At 43.9% G+C, this 22,828-nt stretch overlaps 1 protein-coding gene across 1 annotated transcript in view; it reads left to right on the top strand.

The window, feature by feature from the left end:
- EDEM2 (ER degradation enhancing alpha-mannosidase like protein 2) overlaps positions 1 to 22,050 on the top strand; it is a 28,624-nt gene extending 6,574 nt beyond the window's left edge. The window contains exons 5-11 of the mRNA XM_004014519.5: positions 1,631 to 1,756; positions 4,474 to 4,685; positions 7,037 to 7,178; positions 9,668 to 9,792; positions 14,925 to 15,069; positions 18,589 to 18,710; positions 21,491 to 22,050. Of these exons, the coding sequence (XP_004014568.1) occupies positions 1,631 to 1,756; positions 4,474 to 4,685; positions 7,037 to 7,178; positions 9,668 to 9,792; positions 14,925 to 15,069; positions 18,589 to 18,710; positions 21,491 to 21,991 (1,373 nt within the window). The 3' untranslated portion in view covers positions 21,992 to 22,050. The remainder of the gene's footprint in view (positions 1 to 1,630; positions 1,757 to 4,473; positions 4,686 to 7,036; positions 7,179 to 9,667; positions 9,793 to 14,924; positions 15,070 to 18,588; positions 18,711 to 21,490) is intronic.
- The last annotated feature ends 778 nt before the right edge of the window (positions 22,051 to 22,828 follow it).

The following is a 22,828-nucleotide window of genomic DNA, read 5'->3' as shown; positions in this document are numbered from 1 at the left end:
TAAGTTAAGGTTGTCCTTAAGTCTCTGTTTCTGATACGCATGTAATTGTATCAGCCTTCTTTTGGTTGACGTTTGCCCAGTATGTCTTTTTCTTCTCTTTTATTTTCTATCTTGCTGTGTTTTATGATTAGCTCTGTCTTTTGTAATTTACCTAGTATGTTGATCCCTTCTGACAATCTTTTCTTCTAACTGAAGCATTCAGTTCATTTACATTTACTGTAACTACTGATATATTTGCATTTATTTCTATATTATTACTTTGTGCTGTGCCCCATTGTTCTCTCTACTCTTTCTCTTTTTCTTTTCAATTTTATTTTTTTGGCTGTGCCATGTTGCATATGAGGTCTTAGTTCCCCTGGCCAGGACTGAACCCCCCCGCACCCCATGCAATGGAAGCATGGAGTCCTAACCTCTGGACTGCTGGGGAAGTTCCTCTTTTTTTCTGCCTTTTGTAGGTTGAGTTGTTTTCCCCCTCATCCCATTTTTCTTTACTAATCTAGAAAGTATGCTTATTAGTTTTCTTGGAAAATTTAACAAACATAGTCTAAAATTAATGAAGATCTTTATTCTCCTCCTGAATAATATAAAACCTGGCTCTGAGGATTATCTGTACCTGTATACCTTAGTTATATATTTTAATTATTTCTTTTAAGCCACCATATATTATTATTGTTCCATAGAATTGAAGATTTAGATTTATTACTATTTGCCACTTTGGAACCATCTTTCCTTCTTGTATCACAGACCTTATATCTGTGGTCCCTTTCCTTTTATCTGAAAAACTTCCTTTTGAATGTCCTTTACTGCAGGTGCATTTTTTCTCAGCTTTTCTTAGTAGGAAAATGTCTTTATCTCACTGCCTTTGTTTGGCCTTTGAAGGGGGGAAACTGAAGCCCAAGGTCACCAGTTTCACCATATTTCCAGATATGTAACCTTTAGGTCTTTTTCATGAATCCTAAATATTATGTAATAAATTGAAATAGAGAAATGAGTAAAATGAAGGTAATAAGTATCTTTCCCTTCTTCTCCTGGTGATTGGGAGACAGTGACCAAGTACAGTGAGCATGGGCTTTGGAGTCAGGCAGACCGGGCGACCCTGGGCAAGTCGCTTTACCCCTCTGAACCCCAGTATCTTTGTCTGAAGAGGGCACAGAATACCTGGTGTTTGGTGTACGTGTGTGCATGCTAAGTTGCTTCAGTCGTGTCCAACTCTGTGCAACCCTATGAACTGTAGCCTGCCAAGCTCCTCTGTCCATGGGGTTCTCCAGGCAAGAATACTGGAGTGGGTTGCCATGTCCTCCTCCAGGGGATCTTCTTGACCCAAGGGTCGAGCCCGCATCTCTTATGTCCTCTGCACTGGCAGGCAGGTTCCTTACCACTAGTGCCACCTGGGAAGTCCTGTTTGGTATACGCTAGGGACTAAGAGTGATAGTCATTGTTTTTGTGACCTACCAAGAGGAAAAAAGACTTGTCCTTAACACTGTACCAATATGGGTGTTATGACCTCTTCTTTCCCTTGGTAGTTCTACCTGCTTCCCAGTGAACCTCCGAACAGAGCATTGGGTTTAATTTGCACAAGGGAAAGACCAGTCCTTGGGAGTCTGACACTTGCTTTTTGTGCCATCTGTAGTGGTAGGAGGACTTCTGTCGGCTCACCTGCTATCAAAGAAGGCTGGGGTGGAAGTGGAGGCCGGATGGCCCTGCTCAGGGCCTCTCCTGAGGATGGCGGAGGCGGCAGCCCGGAAACTCCTCCCAGGTAAGACCCATGTCAAGACAGACCAGAGAGGAAGTCCAGGAGGTCCTGCTGCTCTTGCTGAAGAAAAGAGTGGCTGAATTATTATACCAGACACTTGGCATTTCTACCTTTCAGCTCCCACCATGGAAATCAGGGGAGTCCTGGGCATTTGGAGGGCTAGACTAGGATGGAGAAGTTGACTTCATGACTGTGGGCAGGGAGCCTGGCAGCTGCAAGGCTCTTACCCTTATTTGAGTGAGTGCTGTTGCCCCCTCCCAAGCTCACACACTGCTGGGATGAAAGGATTCCAGGTCTGAGCGTTTGCAACCCCAGACTCCAGATTTGGCTCTGCCAGCCAATCTCTTGACCCATATCTCTCCTTGGTTCAATTTTCCCATCTATCAGATGACAGTCATGATTCCTTCCTCCCTCTGGGGAGACATTAAATGAGGTCAGAATGGAGAAAGTTCTTGGAGAACCTCAAACACCACTGAGACGCGAGAGGGACTTGTTTTGTAGCTAAGCCATGTCCAGGGCTGCAGGCCAAGCCACAGTGTTTGTCCGGTGGGGCAGTAGCTGGGCTCAGCAGCATCAGCTGGACACTGTGTTCTCTTCAGGGTGTGGTGGAGGTTCTGAGTGCTGTTCACACCCAGACACATCATGCTGTGCTTTCCACCAGCCTCCTGACCATGTCACTTCTCCCCTTCACCCAGGACTTGCCTCTCATCCTTGGGGATGAGCTGAGGAGAATGAGTGAGTTCAGGCTCATTCTCAAGCTCGCTCTCTCACATCCTGCATGTTTCCTTAAAGCTTCATGTTCTGTGTGACTCATCCTTGGAGGAAACTTTTCTTTTGCATTAATTTTTTTAAATTGAGAAATATACATATTGCAAAGTGCATGATGAAGTCGGCACCCGTGTCTCTACCATTCAGGCCGAGAAACAGGATTTAGTCACTCCCCTCTCTTTTTAAGACTGCCTGACTTCTCTTCCCCAAAGAGCTATCTCTTTGGGGCCTTCTTGGTGGTGACTTGAATCCTCCTTGCTTTCCATTCATGTCTGCCAGATAGCAAGTTTCTCCTCCTACAGTAGAGTTGCTGGGCCTTGTGGTTCTTGGAAGTTTTGTCAGCTTTGTTCACAGTTTGGTGATGCACAGGCTGCTCTGGGGTTGTTTGACCTTTCAGCCTGGAAGGGAAGTCTCTGCCTCTGGCTTGCTGTCTAGATCCTTGCCTTGGATCGGAAAGCACTGGGGTGGGGTGGGCAGGGCACTGGGCCTGTGGGGAGGGAGCAGGGAGCGGGCGTGTGACAGTCATTCCCATCTTAGCTCCATTTGGCTCTCTGTGTGACCTTTGAGTCACTTCTTTGCAAGCATGTCTTTTCCTACCTATGAATTGAGGATTGGACTACAATCAGCAGGTTCATGGTTTATATCCTTTAAGAAAAAAATAACATAGCCACTAGCTATCTGATTTACACATGGTAGTGTATCTGTGTCAATGCTAAGCTGCTATATAGCACAAGGAGCTCAGCTCAGGGTTCTGTGATGACCTGGAGGGGTGGGGTGAGGGGAAGTGGGAGGGAAACCCAAGAGGGAAGGGATGTATGTATGCATATAGCTGATTCACATTGTTGTACAGTAGAAGCTAACACAACATTGTAAAGCACCTATACACCGATTTCGGAGAAGGCAATGGCACCCCACTCCAGTACTCTTGCCTGGAAAATCCCATGGGCAGAGGAGCCTGGTGGGCTGCAGTCCATGGGGTCACAAAGAGTCGGACACAACTGAGCGACTCCACTTTCACTTTTCACTTTCATGCATTGGAGAAGGAAATGGCAACCCACTCCAGTGTTCTTGCCTGGAGAATCCCAGGGACGGGGGAGCCTGGTGGGCTGCCGTCTATGGGGTCGCACAGAGTCGGACACGACTGAAGTGACTTAGCAGTAACAGTATACACCAATTAAAAAAAAAGAAAGAAAAAAAACAGCCCCTAAGACTCTTTAGAGCAGGAATCCTGAACCGGCTCCTCTGGGACTGTTTGGAGTCTGCAGTTACGGTTCATTTGTCAGAATGGTGTTTTAAAAAGTAGATGAATGGCTTTCTCATTGTGCCAACAGCTCCACCACTGCCTATGGCTTAAGTCCTACCTGCTTGACACTAAGGTACCTGCCCAGCCTCTGAAGGCACAGTATAAAATAAGTAAAAGTAGAGCTGCTCGAGCTACAGTCAGCATGCGTGCCAACCCGGAGCACAGCCTGCTGTTCATTCTCCTCCGCACCACAGGCAAGAGCCCGAGGCATGGGGAGTGGTGTTTGGCAGCATCTGGATTAAGTGGCCACTGACATCTCCAGTTGCGACACTTATCCTTCCCTCGTTCAGTCTCTAGCAGATCACCTAGGGCAGGGGTCCCCCAAACCCCCGGCTGCTGACCGGTACTGGTGTGCAAGCTGATAGAAACCGGGCCACCCAGCAGGAGGTGAGTGGTGGGCAAGCGAGTGAAGCTTCATCTGCCGCTTCCCATCGGCCCCCATCACTCACATGACTGCCTGAAACATCCCCCTGCCCCAGTCTGTGGAAAACTGTCTTCCACGAAACGGTCCCTGGTACCAGAAAGATTGTGGGCTGTGGACCTAGGGCACAAGGAGGAAGCACTGGTCACAGCTTCAGGCTTTAGGCATGTATCCAACCATCTCCACCTCGCTGCTCCTGTCTGGGGTCTTAATTTTGTGATCGTTCAGCCTTTCAGACCCCCACTGGCATGCCGTATGGCACGGTGAACCTGCTTCACGGCGTGAACCCAGGAGAGACTCCTGTCACCTGTACGGCGGGCATCGGGACCTTCATTGTGGAGTTTGCCACCCTCAGCAGCCTTACCGGTGACCCCGTGTTCGAAGACGTGGCCAGAGTGGCCCTGACGCGCCTCTGGGAGAGCCGGTCCGACATTGGGCTGGTAGGTCCCGCCACCACCCTTCCCATCAAGGTCAAGTTGGCCTCCTTGGCCCATGCTTACACGGCTTGGGGCTCTGAGCAACAGATTGCAGTTCAGCTGAAGGAAACTAAGGGTGACCTCAGGAGTGGTCCAAGACTTAGGCTCACGACGTGGGAAGTAGATGAGAGCTCCAGTTCCTGCTTTGGCACAGCAAGGAGGGGAGCATGAGCGCACATCCTTTACCAGGAAGGGGGGCTGTGACGAGCTCTGACTCCTTGAGCTTCTGATTTCTAGGGAGTGGGTCGCATGCTTCATGCCCTGACTCACTCAGTGACAGATAATCAGCCTGTCTGGCCCTCATTTGTATATATTTTTGTGAAACTATGTTTCCTAGAACCAGAAAGTAAAAGAGATACCAAATGGCTGTTCCATGAAAAAAAAAAAGATTCCTGGTCAGTTATGTTTGGGGAATATTATAAATAGTATCCTTTTTTTGAAGAGTTGTAATGAACACAAACAGCTTAAAGGTTATGAAAACCTCTGATAAATTCATCTGTTTAATTTTGCTTAACACAATGTTTCATAAACTTATTTGATACCAGGGCTTCCCTTTCCTCTCCACACCTACTAACCCAGGAAAAATGTGACCAGTCATCTCTGAGGTCGATTGCAGTTCCTAAACTGGACCATCCAATGAAACTAATAGTAACTGAGCCAGAGCTGTCCAGGAAATAGCTCTGGATTTCGTCAGAATTGAGGTTGAGTTCTGGCTTTACTCTGTAGAAACTGTGTGACCCTGGCCAAGTCACTCAACCTTTCTCGTCCACGGTTACCTCATAGTAACGTGACATACTTACACCTCCTCACTGAGTCTTTATGACAGATGAAGACTGTGTGGTCTGAAAATGATTCAGGTAGGAGCAAGTTTTAGACAAATTCTGGTTCTAAGTCAGCTTGAAAGTGAAAGTTGTGTGAGGAATCCTTAACATTTCCTTAAGAGGGTGCCACTTTGGGGACCTCGAGTAACTCCCTTAGTGAGTCCAACACAGGCCGTCTTTCCTCCAGCCCTGGAACAATGGTGGACTCTGTGGCTGGCCTGCCCACACCCCCTCAGCCCTTTACCATTTCCCTACACGCTGGCGTGTCTTCCAGCTGCTATCACCCAGGTCTCTTTGCCTTTTTCTGGTACCTGGATCCTACTTTGCTTGTCCTTGGCTGAAACAGCCAAAACTTAATTCTCCCCTGGAGCAGTTCTCAATCAGTGACAGCTGCTGATGGGAGTTTGTCGATAAACACCTCACTTCCCCATCCCACCCAAGGGTTGAGGCTCACACTCTATACTGAGTCCCAAAGTTGCCCAGCAGGATGGAGCTCCAGTTCTCATGGTGGTAACTTGCCTGATGGCACAACTTTCCTGGGCTGCCTCCCTGCCCTGCCTCACTTTCCCTCTCCTCTACCAGAATTTCCAGGAACTCACTTTCCAAATCAACTACTTCCTCCCTTCCTTACTATGGATCTGCCCAAACTAATAGGAGAGTTAGCTGTTTCTTTGAATACCAGGTGAAGCTCTCAGCATCCATCGGGGTTGCAGTTATATGGACAACATATCTCTTCATTTAAATCTTCAAAGTGTATTTCTGTTTTATCTGGCTGTGCCAGGTCTTCCTTGCCTCACATGGGATCGTCGATCTTCATTGCAACATGGGGAATCTTTAGTTGCAGCACGCGGGATCTAGGTCCCTGACCGGAGACCGAACCTGGGCCTCCTGCATTGAGAGCACAGAGTCTTAGCCACTGGACCATTAAGGCAGTCCCAAAATTTATGTTTAAGTGGTTCACAAGTCAAAGAATACAAGAAAGTACCGTTAGTTACCCAGTTCCTCTCCTTACAAGCAACTGCTCTGTTTCTTGGATGTCCTGCCCAAAATGATTAACACAGGTACAGAGTGTGCCTTGTGTCTTTAGATGCTGGAATCGCATGCAGATTCTCAGGCTGAGACGTCTGAGACAGACTGTGGAAACAGCATGTTCTCATATCCCAGCTCATACTCACTCTAGACACTAAGTGTGAGCACATTCTAGGTGTGAACACGTTCTTGGCATGAACACTCCAAGTCTAGTTCTTTTTTCAGTTTTTGACCAGTTTTGTATAATTAAGTCCCCCTAAATGTACATGAGATGCGTCTCCATTGTACAGATATGCAGGAGAGCTGGCTGTGATCTAGCCTTGCTCTCCAACCCTGTACCCCAAGCACATCCATGTCTCCCAAGAAGCGCTGGTGTGTCTACCTTGCATCTCACCAGGCAGCCAGGGGGGTGCATCTCCTTGCTCATCTTGGGCCCTCCTTTGAGACCACGTGTCTTTCTCCTAGGTTGGCAACCATATCGACGTGCTCACTGGCAAATGGGTGGCCCAGGACGCAGGCATCGGGGCTGGCGTGGACTCCTACTTTGAGTACCTGGTGAAAGGAGCCATCCTGCTTCAGGATAAAAAGCTCATGGCCATGTTCCTAGGTAAAGAAGGCGGGGAAGGGGGGCTTTTCCTCTTGGTTTCCCCTGTTGAAATATCTTTTATTTATAAACTTTCAATTGCTCCCAAGGGCCTGCCTACACAATTAGCTCTGAGTACCGGAGTCTGCATTCAAAACTACCGTGGACTTACACTGCCCACTTGAGGCCCCTCACACCTCTTCATGCTGTTCTGTGAGAGCCCGGCTGAACCATGCTGCCTGCCTGTAGGCGGCCCTGGATTTTTTTTATTTCCTGGCCATTGCACATACTGTGTTTCCTTTGCCTTGAATGCCTTTTTTCCTGCCATTATGTGTTCAAATTCTGCTCACCCTTTACGGCTCAACTTAAATGTCATTTTGGCCAGGAAATAGCTTGATGCTTCCTCAGAATTTAGGACCTTCAGCATCTTTTTTTGGCCGTCAGCTGTCATCACAAGTTACAGCTCTACCAGCTGAGTGCAACATCCAGGCCTTATTCATCTTTGTACTTCCCACAGTGCTTTGCAGGAAGTAGCCAGCAGATGAATGTCTTTTGAATAGAAATATTTTACCCTCCAGTCCCTTAGACACTAGCAATAGTGATACTGTGGAATTAAGCCTGGTGGACTGCCATCTAAGGGGTCGCAGAGAGTCGGAAATGACTGAAGTGACTTAGCAGCAGTAATAATTATGGCTACCATTCATTTATTCAGCAAATATTTGTAGGGTACCATTGATGTGTCAACTGCAGTGCCAAGCACTGAACATGGACTATTTCTTTTAATCCTTACAACACTGAAATTGTCTTATTTATTTGGATGTATTTTTGGTATTTCAATCATTCAGATAATGTTTTGTTTTTATTTTAAATATCTACTTTAAAAAAAGATTTTTTATTTATTTGACTGCGTCTTAGTTTCAGCCTGCAGGATCTTTGTTGCATCATGAGGGATCTTTCACTGAGACGCATGGACTCTCTAGCTGTGGTGTTCAGGCCTAGCTGCTCTGTGGCATGTGGGATCGTAGTTCCCTGACCAGTGATCAAATGTCTGTCTCCTGCATTGCAAGGCAGATTCTTAACCACCAGACCACCAGGGAAGTCCCCAGATAATGTTTATTGTGCATATTTATTATGTCCTATCTTCATGTTGGGGATCCTGCAGTTAACAAAACAAAGTCCTAACTCTCACGGCTTTACGCTCTAGGGGTTGTTACAAGTTCAAGTTGCTGCTGGAATGCAAGCTCCCTCAGGGTTGAACTTTGATTTGTTTGCCACTCCCTAGATATCTGGAACCTAGGTGGTTTAGTCCCTAAGTTGTGTCCAACTCTTGCGACCCCATGGACTGTAGCCCACCAGGCTCCTCTGTCCATGAGATTTTCCAGGCAAGAATACTGGAGTGGGTTGCCATTTCCTTCTCCAGGGGATCTTCCCGACCCAGAAACCTAGAGGTGCTCAATAAATACTGCTGAGTGAACAAACGAGTGCATAATCCCATGAGATGTATAACATTACTTTCGTCACTTTATAGATAATAAGACTGAGGCTTAAATCTGAAAAAGAATGGATATATGTATATGTGACAGATTTTATTTTCTTGGGCTCCAAAATCACTACGGACGGTGACTGCAGCCATGAAATGAAAAGATACTTGTCCCTTGGAAGGAAAGCTATAACAAGCCTAGACAGGGTATTAAAAAGCAAAGGTATCACTTTGCTGATGAAGGTCCATATAGTCAAAGCTATTGTTTTTCCAGTAGTCATGTACAGATGTGAGAGTTGGACTGTAAAGAAGGCCAAGTGCTAAAGAATCGGTGCCTTCGAATTGTGGCGCTGGAGAAGACTCTTGAGAGTCCTTTGGACCGCAAGGAGATCAAATCAGTCAATCTTAAAGGAAATCAAGTCTGAATATTTATTGGAAGGATTGAAGCTGAAGCTCCAATGCTTTGGTCACCTGATGCGAAGAGCCAACTCACTGGAAAAAACCTTGATGCTGGGAACGATTGCAGACAAAAGGAGAAGAGGGAGGCAGAAGATGAGATGGTTAGATCGCATGGCCATGAATTTGAGCAAACTCCGGAAGATAGTGAAGGTCACGGGGGCCTGGCATGCTGCAGTTCATGGAATCACAAAGAGTCAGACACAGCTTAGCAACTGAACAACAACAGCATAACTGTTGACTTTATGGTATACCTGAAACTAACGCAACATTGTAAATCAACTAGACTCCAATAAAAATATTTTTAATTAAATCAAAAACCAAAAACTGAAGCTTAAGAGGGGAAAAACTTGCCCCAGGGTCACAGCTAGCAAGTAGCAGAGCTGGAGCTGAAACTTGAACCTGGAAGTTCGACTCCAGAATCCACATTCCTTCATCTATCTTCTTGCATCCTTGTCTACTTTTAGGCTGGGTCACCCGAGGGTCTTTCAAATGTTTGAATCCATCCCTCAGTTGCCAGAGCCTGCCTTCTGTGTCCCTCATCGTTGACATGTCCGTTGTCTTACTTCTTCTGCAGAATATAACACAGCCATTCGGAATTACACCCGCTTCGATGACTGGTACCTGTGGGTGCAGATGTACAAGGGGACTGTGTCCATGCCAGTCTTCCAGTCTCTGGAGGCCTACTGGCCTGGTCTTCAGGTAGGAGCAGTCAGAGAGGGTGGTCCTTTTTCTATGGAACAGGTGAAACAAGCTCATTCTGATGTGTAATCAAAAGTTCTTGAGTACGTTTTATTGGAGGGGTGGATTGGGGAGAGAAGAGAGGCTTAGAGTGAGTCAGACAGATTTAAAAGTTCTGCCAGACTGAGTTTTTCAGGGGGAGCTTTCAGGTGTCAGGAACTGAACTTCTAGTTTGCTGTGGAATGTTGTACCATTTAAAGTACACAGTGTCTTTTCTGGGCTGGGCGCTCATAGCCATTGGCAATGACCATTTCTCCACTGGACATTTCTGTCGCATATCCTCATTCTTGACAGCTGCCCTAAGAAGGGTGTGAATGCATCTGGGGCTGCTCTGCTGCCGTCATTGTGCTTTCCCATTACATGGTCTGACAGCATCGCAGTGGGAAGGGATCCTAGAGCCCATCTAATCCACCCTGTGGGTGTCCTCAAATATTTAAAATATTTTATAAGCTGTAAATATTTTAAAATACTTTCTATTTAAAATATTTTTACAAACTTCTTTTCAGCCTTAAGAAGTTAAAAAAAGGTTATAACATGTAGGGGCTTCCCTGATGGCTCAGATGGTAAAGAATCTGCCTGCATTGCAGGAGACCTGGATTCGATTCCTGGGTTGGGAAGATCCCCTGGAGAAAGGAATGGCTACCCACCCTAGTATTCTTGGAGAATTCCATGGACAGAGGAGCCTGGCAAGCTACAGTGCATGGGGTCGCAAAGAGTTGGACACGTAGATGGTAGTAGATTTTTTCAGCATAAAAAGAAATGCCCCCCAAAAGAGGAATACAGTGATAAATAAGTCTCAAGCCCCCACCCTCAGATTCTCTCTCCAAGCCAGCCCTTATTGCCAGTTTTCTGTACCTCTTTGCAGAAATCCGCATACATAGATATGTGTATATTTATGGCCCCTTTTTTTCTTTATATAAATAGGAGTATTTTATTACTTTTCACTGACTGTCTTGGAGATCATTCTTTACTGATACATATAGATCAATTTTATTTTTTTAAATTTTTATTTTTTATGGTAGTTCTTATTTATTTATTAAAAAATTTTTTTTTTTTACTTTACAATACTATATTGGTTTTGCCATACATTGACATGAATCCACCACAGGTGTTCATGAGTTCCCAACCCTGAACCCCCCAATTTTACTTTTTTAAACAGTTGCGTATATTCCATTGAACAGACATAGCATCATTTATTTAACTAGTTCCCCATTATATACTTTTAGCCAACCCTTTCATTTTACAGATGGGGAAAGAAGCTCAGAGAGAACTTGTGGATAATATTGAATATTGGTCCAGCTCTTCAAAGATCTTTAAATCTTATTACTTGAGTATCCCCTAAAAGGATTTAAAAAAATTATAGTGTCCCTTGCATGTTTTCAATCTTATGAATGTAAATAGTAGCATACCATTCCTTTTTCTCCTCCAACTCATATTTCCATTCTACTACCTCAATAGGATTTTATCCTAATTATAATTTTATGCTGAAAGCATTTGATTGGATACCCTATATATGTCTCTGTGACAAAATTTATTCATATGTAGAAATTTAAAATATTTTAAAATTTCCTGTGCCCACAGGCTCTGAGTATTTATTTTTTTCTGGATTTAGTTATCATTAGTATGTAAATGATTAAAACAACATTTATAGCTTACAATTTTTGATGATTATTAACCTGAAAGCAGCTTAATTGGAGGTTCATTTCTGAATGAGATTTTTGGGGCTCTTTAAAATTTTAAGTAGTTCATGTATTTGTGCCTGAAGAATGTTGTTGTTTTAGTTGCTCAGTCATGTCCGACTCTTTTGCAACCCAAATGTGCTGAAACGGGGCACAGTTACACATCAATTTTATTCCTGCTTTTCACTTTTTTTTAGATATAAGTGCCGAGGAGCCTGAGCACATAAATAAGTAGATGGAGATGGAAGGAGTTTGATAATTGCAGTATCATTCAGTTCTTTGAAATCATTGCATTAATAGATTGAACTGTATAAAATTGCCAGCATTCAACCATTTTTTGACCTGAAGAAGTAGCAATATTATATTGTTCAAAGACAATCACATAATGATCTGTCATCAAAAATTATTTTTAATGATGTCTCTGCTGACAACTTGACCAGTTCCTCTCTCCATTTTTTGAAAGCAAAGAATTCAGAGCCATCTGATTTGCAGAAGGATTTGTTACCCAGTGGTTAGAGTCATTCATTTTTCTTAACACCTAAGCTAATATTTTTTGGTTTTGTTTTTCATTATACTAATATTTTAAATTTAACCTAGTTGAGTGTTCAGTGTTCCGCAGTAAGGTTGGAGATTGTTGAGGGGTGCACCTTGCTTTTGTCAAGTGGTAGAAGGACAGTTGTGAAAGAGACAGAATGGGTAGCCTGCCTTTGTGTTGGTGATACATTTTAGAAAAGTTGAGGATCTGGAAATCTAGTTCCTTAAAACCGTTTGTGACTACATTCCCCTTAAAAAACCTGTTTGTACCAGCCAGCCATGTAACTGATCACACCTATTGACTTTGCATGATTTTATTTCTGTGCATATTTTCCAAGAAAATAATTGATCAGGGAAAGATGCAACTCATACATGGGTATTTCTAGCAGCAAAGTTTATGACAAAGAAAAACTGGAAATGATCCAAATGTCTCGTAATGAGAGAAAAATAAATGATTGTATTTTTTTTTCCTTTTTTTAAATTGTGGCAAAATTCACACAACATAAAATTTACCATCTTAATCCTTTTAAGTGTACAGTTCAATGGAATTTATATTCATGTTGTTATGCAGACCACCATCCATCCCCATAATTCTTTTCATCTTGTAAAACTAAAACTCTACACCTTTTAAACACTAACTCTCCATTCTGTCTTTCCCAAGCCTCTTGACAACCAGCATTATAACTTCTATCTTTATGATATTGACTACTCCAGGTATCATATCAGTGGAATCACATGGTATTTGTTTTCTTGTGACTGGCTTATTTCATTTAGCATAATGTCAAGTTTCATGCTTGTAACGTATATCAGAATTTCCTTCTTTTTTAGGCTGAATAATATGCCTTTGTGAGTATATATCACACTTCACCATCCCAGTTTGTATAGGATTTGTGTGCTTTGTGTGTTGCACTTTTCCTGCTTTGAGAAAGGTTTCTGGGGTTATTTCTCTGTGAGGTTATAATAACACTAATAGCTAACATTTAGTTGACAGTTTGGTACATAGAGGTGATAAATATTTATGAAAGAATGATTTATGTGTTGGGCATTTTACACAGAACCATCATAGCCCATTGAGGTGATGTTCTATAGATGAAGAAAGGAGGACATTAAATTTGTTCATATCCTCAACAGATATTTGGGTGCCTTCACAAAGTTCATAGAGAGCGAAACACAAAGAAAAACTTAAAACAAATTCATAAAATAATAAGTTGCAATTAAGGAAACAAATAAGAGGCTAAAAGAAAGAATATTAGATGGGGACTTACTTTAGATAAGGAGGACTCTCAGAAGTGGTGATGCTGAAGCTGATATGTGAAGAAGTAGGGGTGGGGGTGATGTTCCAGGCAGAGGAAACATGATGTGTGAAGGTCTTGGAGGCAGGAAGGAGTCGGGTGTTTATCAGAGACAAAAGCAGGATGGCCACAGTCCAAGGAAGGAAAAGAACAGTTAATGGAAAGTCAGCAGTGGCCAGATTGCACAGGGCCTTGAGCGCCATGGTGGCATCTTGACCTTATGCTGAGTCTGGTCAGCATAAGCCTCTGAGTAAGACAGTTACTCTGGCTGTACTGGGGAGAGTGGACTAGAGAAGACAAGTCAGAACCAGTCAGTGAGGAGGCCTTTGAGGTCATCCCAGTGCAAGATGCTAGTGAACAAGTGGTGGCTCTGGAGATAAGTAGAGAAAAATCTTGATGTTTCAGAGAGAGGGAATTGATGGGTGTTGCTGGTAGAATGGATGTAAGGGTTGGGGAACAAGGAAGAGCCAAGGATGACCCCCAAAGTGGAATCAGTGGAAGTGCCAATTACTGAAAAGGGAGAGAGGTGAGAATAGAGAGGCAAATTTGTGAGAGAGTAAGGGAACCAAGAATTTAGCCTGGAAAACATTATTTGTTCTATTCCTGAGACATCCAGTGGAGATGTCAGGAAGGTCAGCTGCTTCCCTGTGGACAGAAGGACAGAGTCGCTCAGTCGTGTCCGACTCTTTGCAACCCCATGGACTGTAGCCTATCAGGCTCCTCCGTCCATGGAATTTTCCGGGCAAGAGTGCTGGAGCGGATTGCCATTTCCTTCTCCAGGGGATCTTCCTGACCCAGGAATCGAACCCGGGTCTCCCACATTACAGGCAGACACTTTACCGTCTGAGCCACCAGGGAAGCCCCTAATTCCGGAAATGTATCTTACAGATACATTCACATGTTTGAGGTGACATAAGTACAGGGTTATTTGTTGTAGCACTGATTATTATAGCAAACAGCAGAAGATTGGAAGCAAGTCAACCATCAATAAGGAGCTAATTAAATTGTGCTCCAAGCAGTGGAATACTATGCAACTGTATAAACAGGCGGAGCAAGATGTACTTACTTGGAAAAATTGAGATGTATTGTTAAATGAATAAAGGAAACCACAGAAGAGTATACTGAGTAAGCTGTATTTCATGTAGGGGAAGTAATATATACTTATACACCTTTGCTTATGTTACAAACTAATGCAAAATGATTACTTGCTGGGGTGTAGGGTAGGAGTGAAACTTGGTATAATCAATCTTTTTCTTATTAGAATTTCAAATCAGATGGCTGACTTACCTATTTAACTATTAGTAGCCAGTATTGACTGAGCACGTACTGGTGGGCAGGGGACTTTGTATACACCCTGTGTCCCTTACAGCAGAATAAAATATACATTATAATTGCACATTGTACATGAGACTCAGAGAAGTATCTGATTTGAGGTTGCGCAGTGAGTAAATGGCCAACTCAGGGTTTGATCACAGGTCTTGAGCTCCAAAGCCTTTGCCTCCTCTTTCCCCCGAGGGTGTGTATGAGGTTCTGTATGTGGGTTTCCTGCCTCGTGGCTGCTTTCCTGACAACCAATTCTCTCCTGCAGAGCCTCATTGGGGACATTGACAATGCCATGAGGACCTTCCTCAACTACTACACCGTCTGGAAGCAGTTTGGGGGGCTCCCAGAATTCTACAACATTCCTCAGGGATATACAGTGGAGAAGCGAGAGGGCTACCCGCTTCGGCCAGGTAAGCAGCATCTCTGGCCCGTGGCCAGCTCACAGCCTCCAATTCTCCGAACCCCAAGCCCTCAATATCTCTATGAGGTTCCATGCCTCACAAATGCTCACAGCTCCATTTTTTACCCCCATCTGCTTCTTCCAGTGACTCTGGGTAGTCTTCTTGCTAGGAATTCTATATCCCTTTTATTTTCAAAGAAGGAAATGGAAGCCTGGTTGGTTGCAATGGCTTCCCCAAGGCTGTTAGGTGTAGGAGCTAGGACTGGAACCCAGGTCTCCTCATTACATCTTATGCTCTTTCAAACTTGGACAAGTGAGTGAGATGGATAAAGCCAGGTTGATGCCTTTTGAGTTCCTGCCATTGGGATTTTGGACGCATAGGCAATCTTAATCATAAGTCAATGGGTCAGGTCAGATAAACTGTGCATCTGTGGAATGTTGGGACTTTAGGAATGGACTTCAGGAGTGAATCATCTCTTGTCCTCCACCTCCTCATTTGCAGCTCAGTCCTCAAGACGTAGAGAAGGAAGGGCTCACACGCTTGATAACTCTCTTACGTTCTTTTCCAGCTCCGATCTTCTGATTCACTGAAAGTTAAACATTACAAGGAGGGGAAAGGAAAGGGGGGCAGAGGAAGGAAGCTGAGTCAGCACACAGTCACCCCCCCACCCCAAAATAGCTTATGTTCCCATTGTTTTTGACTCTTCCCACCTGAATGCCTTTTAGCTGTGGGATGGGCCTTCTAGTGGCTTCTGCCCATTCTGCCCTTCTTTACCCCACTTCCTTCCTCCTCTGACCTGCTAATCTTCTCAATCATTGTTGTAGGAATCTTGGAGAAGCAACAGAAATGGCAATAAAACAGCAACTGGAAAGAGCAAATTAGTCATTTTTGACTCCTTGGAGGCTTCTGTTTTTACTATTGCTCATGCATTTATTCTCATAGCTTTTTTTTTTTCTCTTAAAGAGAAAATGGTCAGATTGTATTGATGCCATGTAACTAATAAATAGGATGAAGACAGAGTTTGGGACTAAATGTGAGACCTAGGCTTGTGCATTCTCAAAGATAGAGAGAACCTGAGAGGTCTCCTAATCCAGTGGCCCCAACCTTTTTGGCACCATGCATCAGTTTCGTGGAAGACAATTCTTCCATAGACCAAGGTTGGGGGAGGGATGATTTGGGGACGATTCAAGTGTATTACATTTATTGTGCACTTTATTCTATTATTATTACATCGGGTCCACCTCAGATCATTGGGCATTAGATCCCAGAGGTTGGGGACTCCTGTTCTAATTGATATCCCCCTGCAATGGCCCTACCATGTAGTTATCTCGTGTCTTTGTTCGGTTACCAACAATGACAGGAGGCTCACTACTTACGGAGGCAATGTGTTTTGTTTGCAGGATAGGCTGGCAGGAAGGCTCAGCAGAAAGGAAGGCACCGCAGCCAGGAATCCAGAAATGCCTTAGACCAGTCACTCTTCCTACCCCAAACAATAGCAAATGGGAGATGAGGGACTCTTCTATAATTAGGTTGGCCAGTGCCGATGCCCTGGTGCATGCTTCTGACCAGCAGTGTTGGAGCACAGAACCTAGCCTAAAAGCCTCTTAAGGCCTTCACCTTCATCTAAGTCCAAGTCCAAACCTTGGGCTCTCACCCTCTTCTAGAGAGTTGACCAGATACACCCGAAATTAAAGCAATCACTAGCAGACACAGGCCTATGTGTGAGGAAGAGAAAACAAGAAACAAGATGCTTGAGCCAGACGGCTGCGAGAAGCATAAGGGGAGGCTTCCCACTAGGGCACCATCTTTTCCATCTCTGAACACACACAGTGTGTTCATCTACCAGTAAATGTACCCCCATCTATGCTTAGAATATGAGCAATTAGATTAGTAAGTGTCCACGAGCCTGTGGGTTAAAGGGAGGGAGAAGTAAGAGAACACTGGGGAGATTGGCTGCGGTATTTTCTCCCAAAATAAGAAACAGATGGGACTTCCCTGGCCGTCCAGTGGTTAGGACTCTGTACTTCCCATGCAGGAAACCTGGGTTTGATCCCAGGTCAGGGAACTAGGATCCCACATGCTGTGTGGCACGGCTTAAAAAAAAAGAAATTGAATATAAAATTCTGATGTCTTCTCAACTCTGCCAAAATGAAATGGAATAATAATTCTTATTGAAACAAAATCTATAAAAGCCAATGTGTTTAATTCCTTGAATTACACATGAAAATGCCCAAGGGACTTCCCTGGTGGTCCAGTGGTTAAGACTGTGCGTTTACATGATGGGGGCACAGATTTGATCTCTGGTCAGGAAACTGAGATCCTGCATGCCATGGCCAGAAAAAAAAAAAAAAAAACCAGAAATAGAATTTACAGTAATAAATCATTAGGGAAAAAAGTACTCATCAGGAGTCAGGAGGAAATAGGAAGTAGAACATGAGGAGGAGATGCTGGTGTAGGGAGAGGAGAAGAGTTCTTTCCCATCCAAGTAAAGACAGGTGAAGAAGTAGCAAAGTCTGTGGAGCTGTAGCTTCCTTCTACCCACCAGGCCCACCCCAGAAGTCACATCTTTCTTTTCCGAAACAGCCTTCTAGATATCTGAAAGCAACAAACACATTGTGCTGGGTTTTCTTTTCTCCAGATAAATAGTCCCATTCAGTCCAGCTCCTGTTGGCTAGTTGGCTAATATTCATCTTATGATGGGGCTCATGTCTGAATGTCAGATTCCAATTGTGTAGAACAAGGCAAGACTGTTGCCTTGTTCTGGGCACAGTGAACTGATGGCTGCATCTTTGCTAGATTGTAAGTTGATTCTTGAATATCTTAACCTTCATCTTTTTGCCCATCCCATCTTGGAAAGGGCCTTATAATGACAGACTCATACTCTTTGAAGCTTTAGGATCAGGTTAGGCTGTAAGTGGCAGAGAAAAAATAGTAGCTTAATTAAAATAGAAGTTTATTTTGGGGGGACTTCCCTAGTGGTCCAGTGGTTAAGACTCCTTGCTTCTATTGCAAGGGGCCTGGGTTCAATCCCTGGTGGGGAAACTAAGATGTCATACCATGTGGTCAAAAGAAAAACAGGAAATTTAATGTATTCTCTGATTTTCCGGCCTTATGTGGTACTCTTTGGTGTCAGGGACCTTAATCCCACACCTGCCTGCTGGGAATAGTTGTTAATCCAGAGAGCCTTGTACTTGAGTAAAGTTAGCGATTCTGTTACTAAGGAAGAAGGAGGGAATAGATATTGGGAGGTGGGCAGCAGCCCTTGCCCCCTTCCCCATCCCAGAAACTGGCTGCCTGTCTCTCCCTTGGGATGGGAATCCATGATCCATTTTAATGCTGGTCTCTACTAAGCCTCAGATTGTGGGTGGATTGACTCTGAAGATTCAATTTGAAGGAGTTGCCCCCATTCCCCCTTGTTGGGACCCTGTGGACACAGTAAGGAGGGAGGAGTCTCTCGCTGCTCCAGGCAGGCTCCCAGCCTTCCCTGCCCAGCCACTGGTTGAGAAGGGTCCACTTTGAACTTTGCAGAACTCATTGAGAGTGCCATGTACCTCTACCGTGCCACGGGGGATCCCACTCTCTTAGAACTTGGAAGAGATGCTGTGGAATCCATCGAGAAAATCAGCAAGGTGGAGTGTGGATTTGCCACAGTAAGTATTTCCATGGGCCCAAGAATTGGGAAATCTCTCCCCCTGCCGCTAAAGAGCCTCTGGAATATTAACACTGAAAGGACTCTTAAAGGTGTAAGTAGTGTCTTTATTTTATAGATAGGGAGGCTGAGGAACAGAAGCTGAGCCTGGCTAAAGGTCACAGAGCAGGTAGAGGTGGAGCTAGGACTCGTTCCCAGGGGTCTAGACTCCCTACCCTTGGCCTTCTCACTACTTCAGAGACCCTCTAGCTATCTGAATAGGCTACTTTGCAAAGAATTGTTTTGTGAAACATTTTGTGAAAAGGCCTATAAAATGGACTTTAGAAGGGAATTATAGTCCCATAGCCTTATTTGCAGGGAAGCCTGATGGCTCAGCAGTAAAGAATCCGCCTGCAATGCAGAAGACACAGGAGATGCGGGTTTAGTCCCTGGGTCAGGAAGATCCCCTGGAGGAGAAAATAGCAACCCACTCCTGTCTTCTTGCCTGGAAAAATTCCCATAGACAGAGGAGTCTGGCTGCCTGCAGTCCATGGGGTCACAAAGAGTTGGACATGATGGAGCAGCTAAGCACACATGCGCACACACACGTACACACAGCCTCATTTGCGGGCTTCCCTGGTGGCTCAGTGGTAAAGAATCCCTCTGCCAAACAGGAGATGCGGGTTCAATTCCTGAGTTGGGAAGATCTCCTGGAGAAGGAAATGAGAACCCAGTATTCTTGCCTAGAGAATCCCATGGACCGAGGGGCCTGACTGGCTACAGTCCATGGGGTTGCAGACGAGTTGGATACGACTGAAAAACAACAACGATAAGCCTTATTTGCAAACCCAAGGATCCTTCATGAAACAGCCTTACTGGTCTCACAGATATTTGCTGAGTGTCTTTCACGGGCCAAGTGCTGTGCTAGACTGAGGATTATAGCAATGAAGAAAGACCAAGCCCCTGAGCTGACATTTTAGTAGGAAAAACAGTGACTGTTTATCTAGGAGACAGAAAGGAGGCCATTGTGGCTGGAGGCGGGTGAGCAAGGGGGAAAGTGGGAAAAGATACGTTCCCAGAAGTAGGCAGGGGCTAGATCACATAGAGCTTTGTATTAGCCATGAGGAAGAGCTGGGATTTCATTCTGCTGGGAACGAGAAGCCCTGGTAGGATTTACAGCAGAGCAGTGATGTGCTATATTTTAGATCACTCTGGCCCCTCTGTGGAGAATGGATTGAAAGGGTCAAGGAGAAGAGCCATATCACATTGTTAGAGGACCCAAGCAGGCAAGATAGAAATAAACAGTGGTTGCAGACATGTAAAAACCAGATGTTGAAGCAAATAGTCTGGAAGGAGATTCAACAAAAAGCCTACAGAGGTTTTTTTTAGGGTATGGAATTAAAAACAAATCAAAAAAACTCTTCCTTTTCAAAAAGTTATAATTGATTATATTCTAGGAGTAAAACATAGATGCATGTTTTTAAAGAGAAGACCTGTATGTGTAGGAGAAATATAAAGCAACGATGTGCTTTAATTTCTAGTATGTTGTATTTTGTGAAAAGCCAAAGTGGATGAGCTCAGTGGGGCCTTAGAACTCTTGACTTATTTCCATGAAAGTGAAGTCTTTTGGAGCCCTGCCAAGGCGAATGATGGGAATAGGCATCTGACTCCTTGGCCTTTGGCAAATAGGACAAAAGAATAATAATTCCTGGTACATCAAGTCCATAATTTAGTCACATTTTTGGGGTATAAAATAGATGTCTACTGAGAACTAGTTTTGTTTAAGAAAATGCATTGCTAATTCTAAAATAAATACTTATTTTAGAAATTAAAATAAATGTAGCAAGTAAACCTACTCATCCCAGACTATAAACTCAGTATGAATTTTTCTTTGTAAAGACTCCTAATCAGTTGTGTACAAGAGCAAAAAACTTGGTAACCATCTTAATGTCCAATATGTAAATAATGCTACATTTTTACATCATTAAGAAATGTTTGGAGTCACAAAAGGATAGGATAAAGGGGCTAGGATATTGTTGTATCACGTAGGGGGACCAAGAAAGACAGTTCTGATGAGGCAGCATTTGAGCAGAGACCTGCAGGAAGTGAAGGAGGGGTAAGATACCTGAAGGAAGATGGCTCCAGGCTTCAAGAACACCACTGAAAAGAACTGGGCCAGGCATGACCTTGTTCACAGAATAGAAAAGCTGAGTGGCTGAACCTGCAAGAGCCACAGAAAGAGCAGGAAAAAGATGAGGTCAGCAAGGAGCAGGAGCCAGATCAGCAAACACCTGTTAGGCCACGATAAGGACTTTGATTTTAGTTTGTGGGAAATGGGATGTTAACAGAGGGTTTTCCATAGAGGATTGACAGGTAAGACTTAAGATAAAAATATCCTTAGGCATAGCGTTTCCCAGGTGGTTCAGTGGTAAAGAATCTGCCTGCCAAGCAGGAGATACAGGTTCAATCCATGAGTTGGGAAGATCCCCTGGAGAAGGAAATGGCACTCCAGTATTCTTGCCTGGGAAATCCCATGGACAGAGGAGCCTGGCAGGCTACAGTCCATAGGGTCGCAAAGAGTAGGATACAACTTAGCAATTAAACAACAACAACAAATCCTTTAGGGTAAGAATGGAAGAAGGAAGCCCTGTTGAAAATTGTGATAAGCTTGGTGAGAGATGATGGTAAGTGATTTGCTCAAAGATCCGTAGCTGCCTAGTGGCAGGAAGTCCTGACAGGGTCCCCCAACCCTTTCTCCTGCTCTGATGCTAGTCTGACTTACTTCCTTCTTCCACATGGCAGATCAAAGATCTGCGGGACCACAAGCTTGACAACCGCATGGAGTCTTTCTTCTTGGCCGAGACTGTGAAATACCTCTACCTGCTGTTTGATCCGGACAACTTTATCCACAACAACGGCTCCACCTTCGATGCGGTGATCACCCCCTACGGGGAGTGCGTCTTGGGGGCCGGGGGTTATATCTTCAACACAGAAGCACACCCCATCGACCCCGCTGCCCTGCACTGTTGCCGGAGGCTGAAGGAAGAACAGTGGGAAGTAGAAGATTTGATGAGGGAATTTTACTCTCTCAAACGGAAAAGGTCGAGATTTCAGAAGAAAACTATGAGCTCAGGGCCATGGGAACCCCCATCAAGGCCCGGAACATTCTCCTCCCCTGAAAACCATGAGCAGGCAAGGGAAAAGAAGCCTGCCAAGCAGAAAATCCCACTTCTCAGCTGCCCTAGTCAGCCTTTTACCTCGAAGCTGGCATTACTGGGACAGGTTTTCCTAGATTCCTCATAACCACTGGATGATATTTTGTTTTTTAAACTGAACTGTAACAATAAATCTGCTTTTGATGATCATGGTTTTCTATTTTACAAATTGGGTTGTTTCTCATGAGATTTCATTCAAAGATAGGGTGCACAACTAAAAACAGTTGCAAATCTAGTTTTTCTCTTATGGTTGGAGAAATAGCTGAACATAAAGTTAGCCAGCTTCAAAGACCCCAGGGCTTGATATTTGAATCTCCTTTCCTTTCAAGGTTCCCATTTTCTGGAGGGTGTTGTAAATATATTCCTTTTTTGGGAGGTGGGGGGAGATATTTTCATTTTTTATTTTTTTTAATTGAAGTATAACTGACTTATAATACTCTATAAATTCCATAAGGCTTATATAATATAGAGCTATATAAGAACTATACTGTATGTAGAATATAGTAAATACTTTTATACATTATAAAATGATCACCACAAAAAGCCTAGTTACCATCTGTCACCATACTAAGTTATTACAGTATTATTGATTGTATTCCTTGTGCTATATATTACATCCCCATGACTTACTTATAACTGGAATTTTGTACCTCTTAATTTCTGTCATCTATTTTAGTCTCCCCCCCACCCCTCCTCCCCCATGGCAAACACCAGTTTGTTCTCTGTGTCTATGAGTCTGTTTCTGTTATATTTGTTCATTTGTTTTGTTTTTAGGTTCCACATATAAGTGAAATCACATGGTATTTATCTTTTTCTGACATTTCATTTAGCATAATACTGTCTAGGTCCATTCATATTTTTACAAAGGGCAAGATTTTATTCTTTTGTGTGACTGATACTTGTGTGTGTATATATATATATATAT

Source organism: Ovis aries, chromosome 13, assembly GCF_016772045.2.
Source record: "Ovis aries strain OAR_USU_Benz2616 breed Rambouillet chromosome 13, ARS-UI_Ramb_v3.0, whole genome shotgun sequence".
Taxonomy (NCBI): domain Eukaryota; kingdom Metazoa; phylum Chordata; class Mammalia; order Artiodactyla; family Bovidae; genus Ovis; species Ovis aries.
The sequence above is the reverse complement of the archived record's forward strand: the minus strand, read 5'-3'. Positions and strand labels throughout refer to the sequence as shown.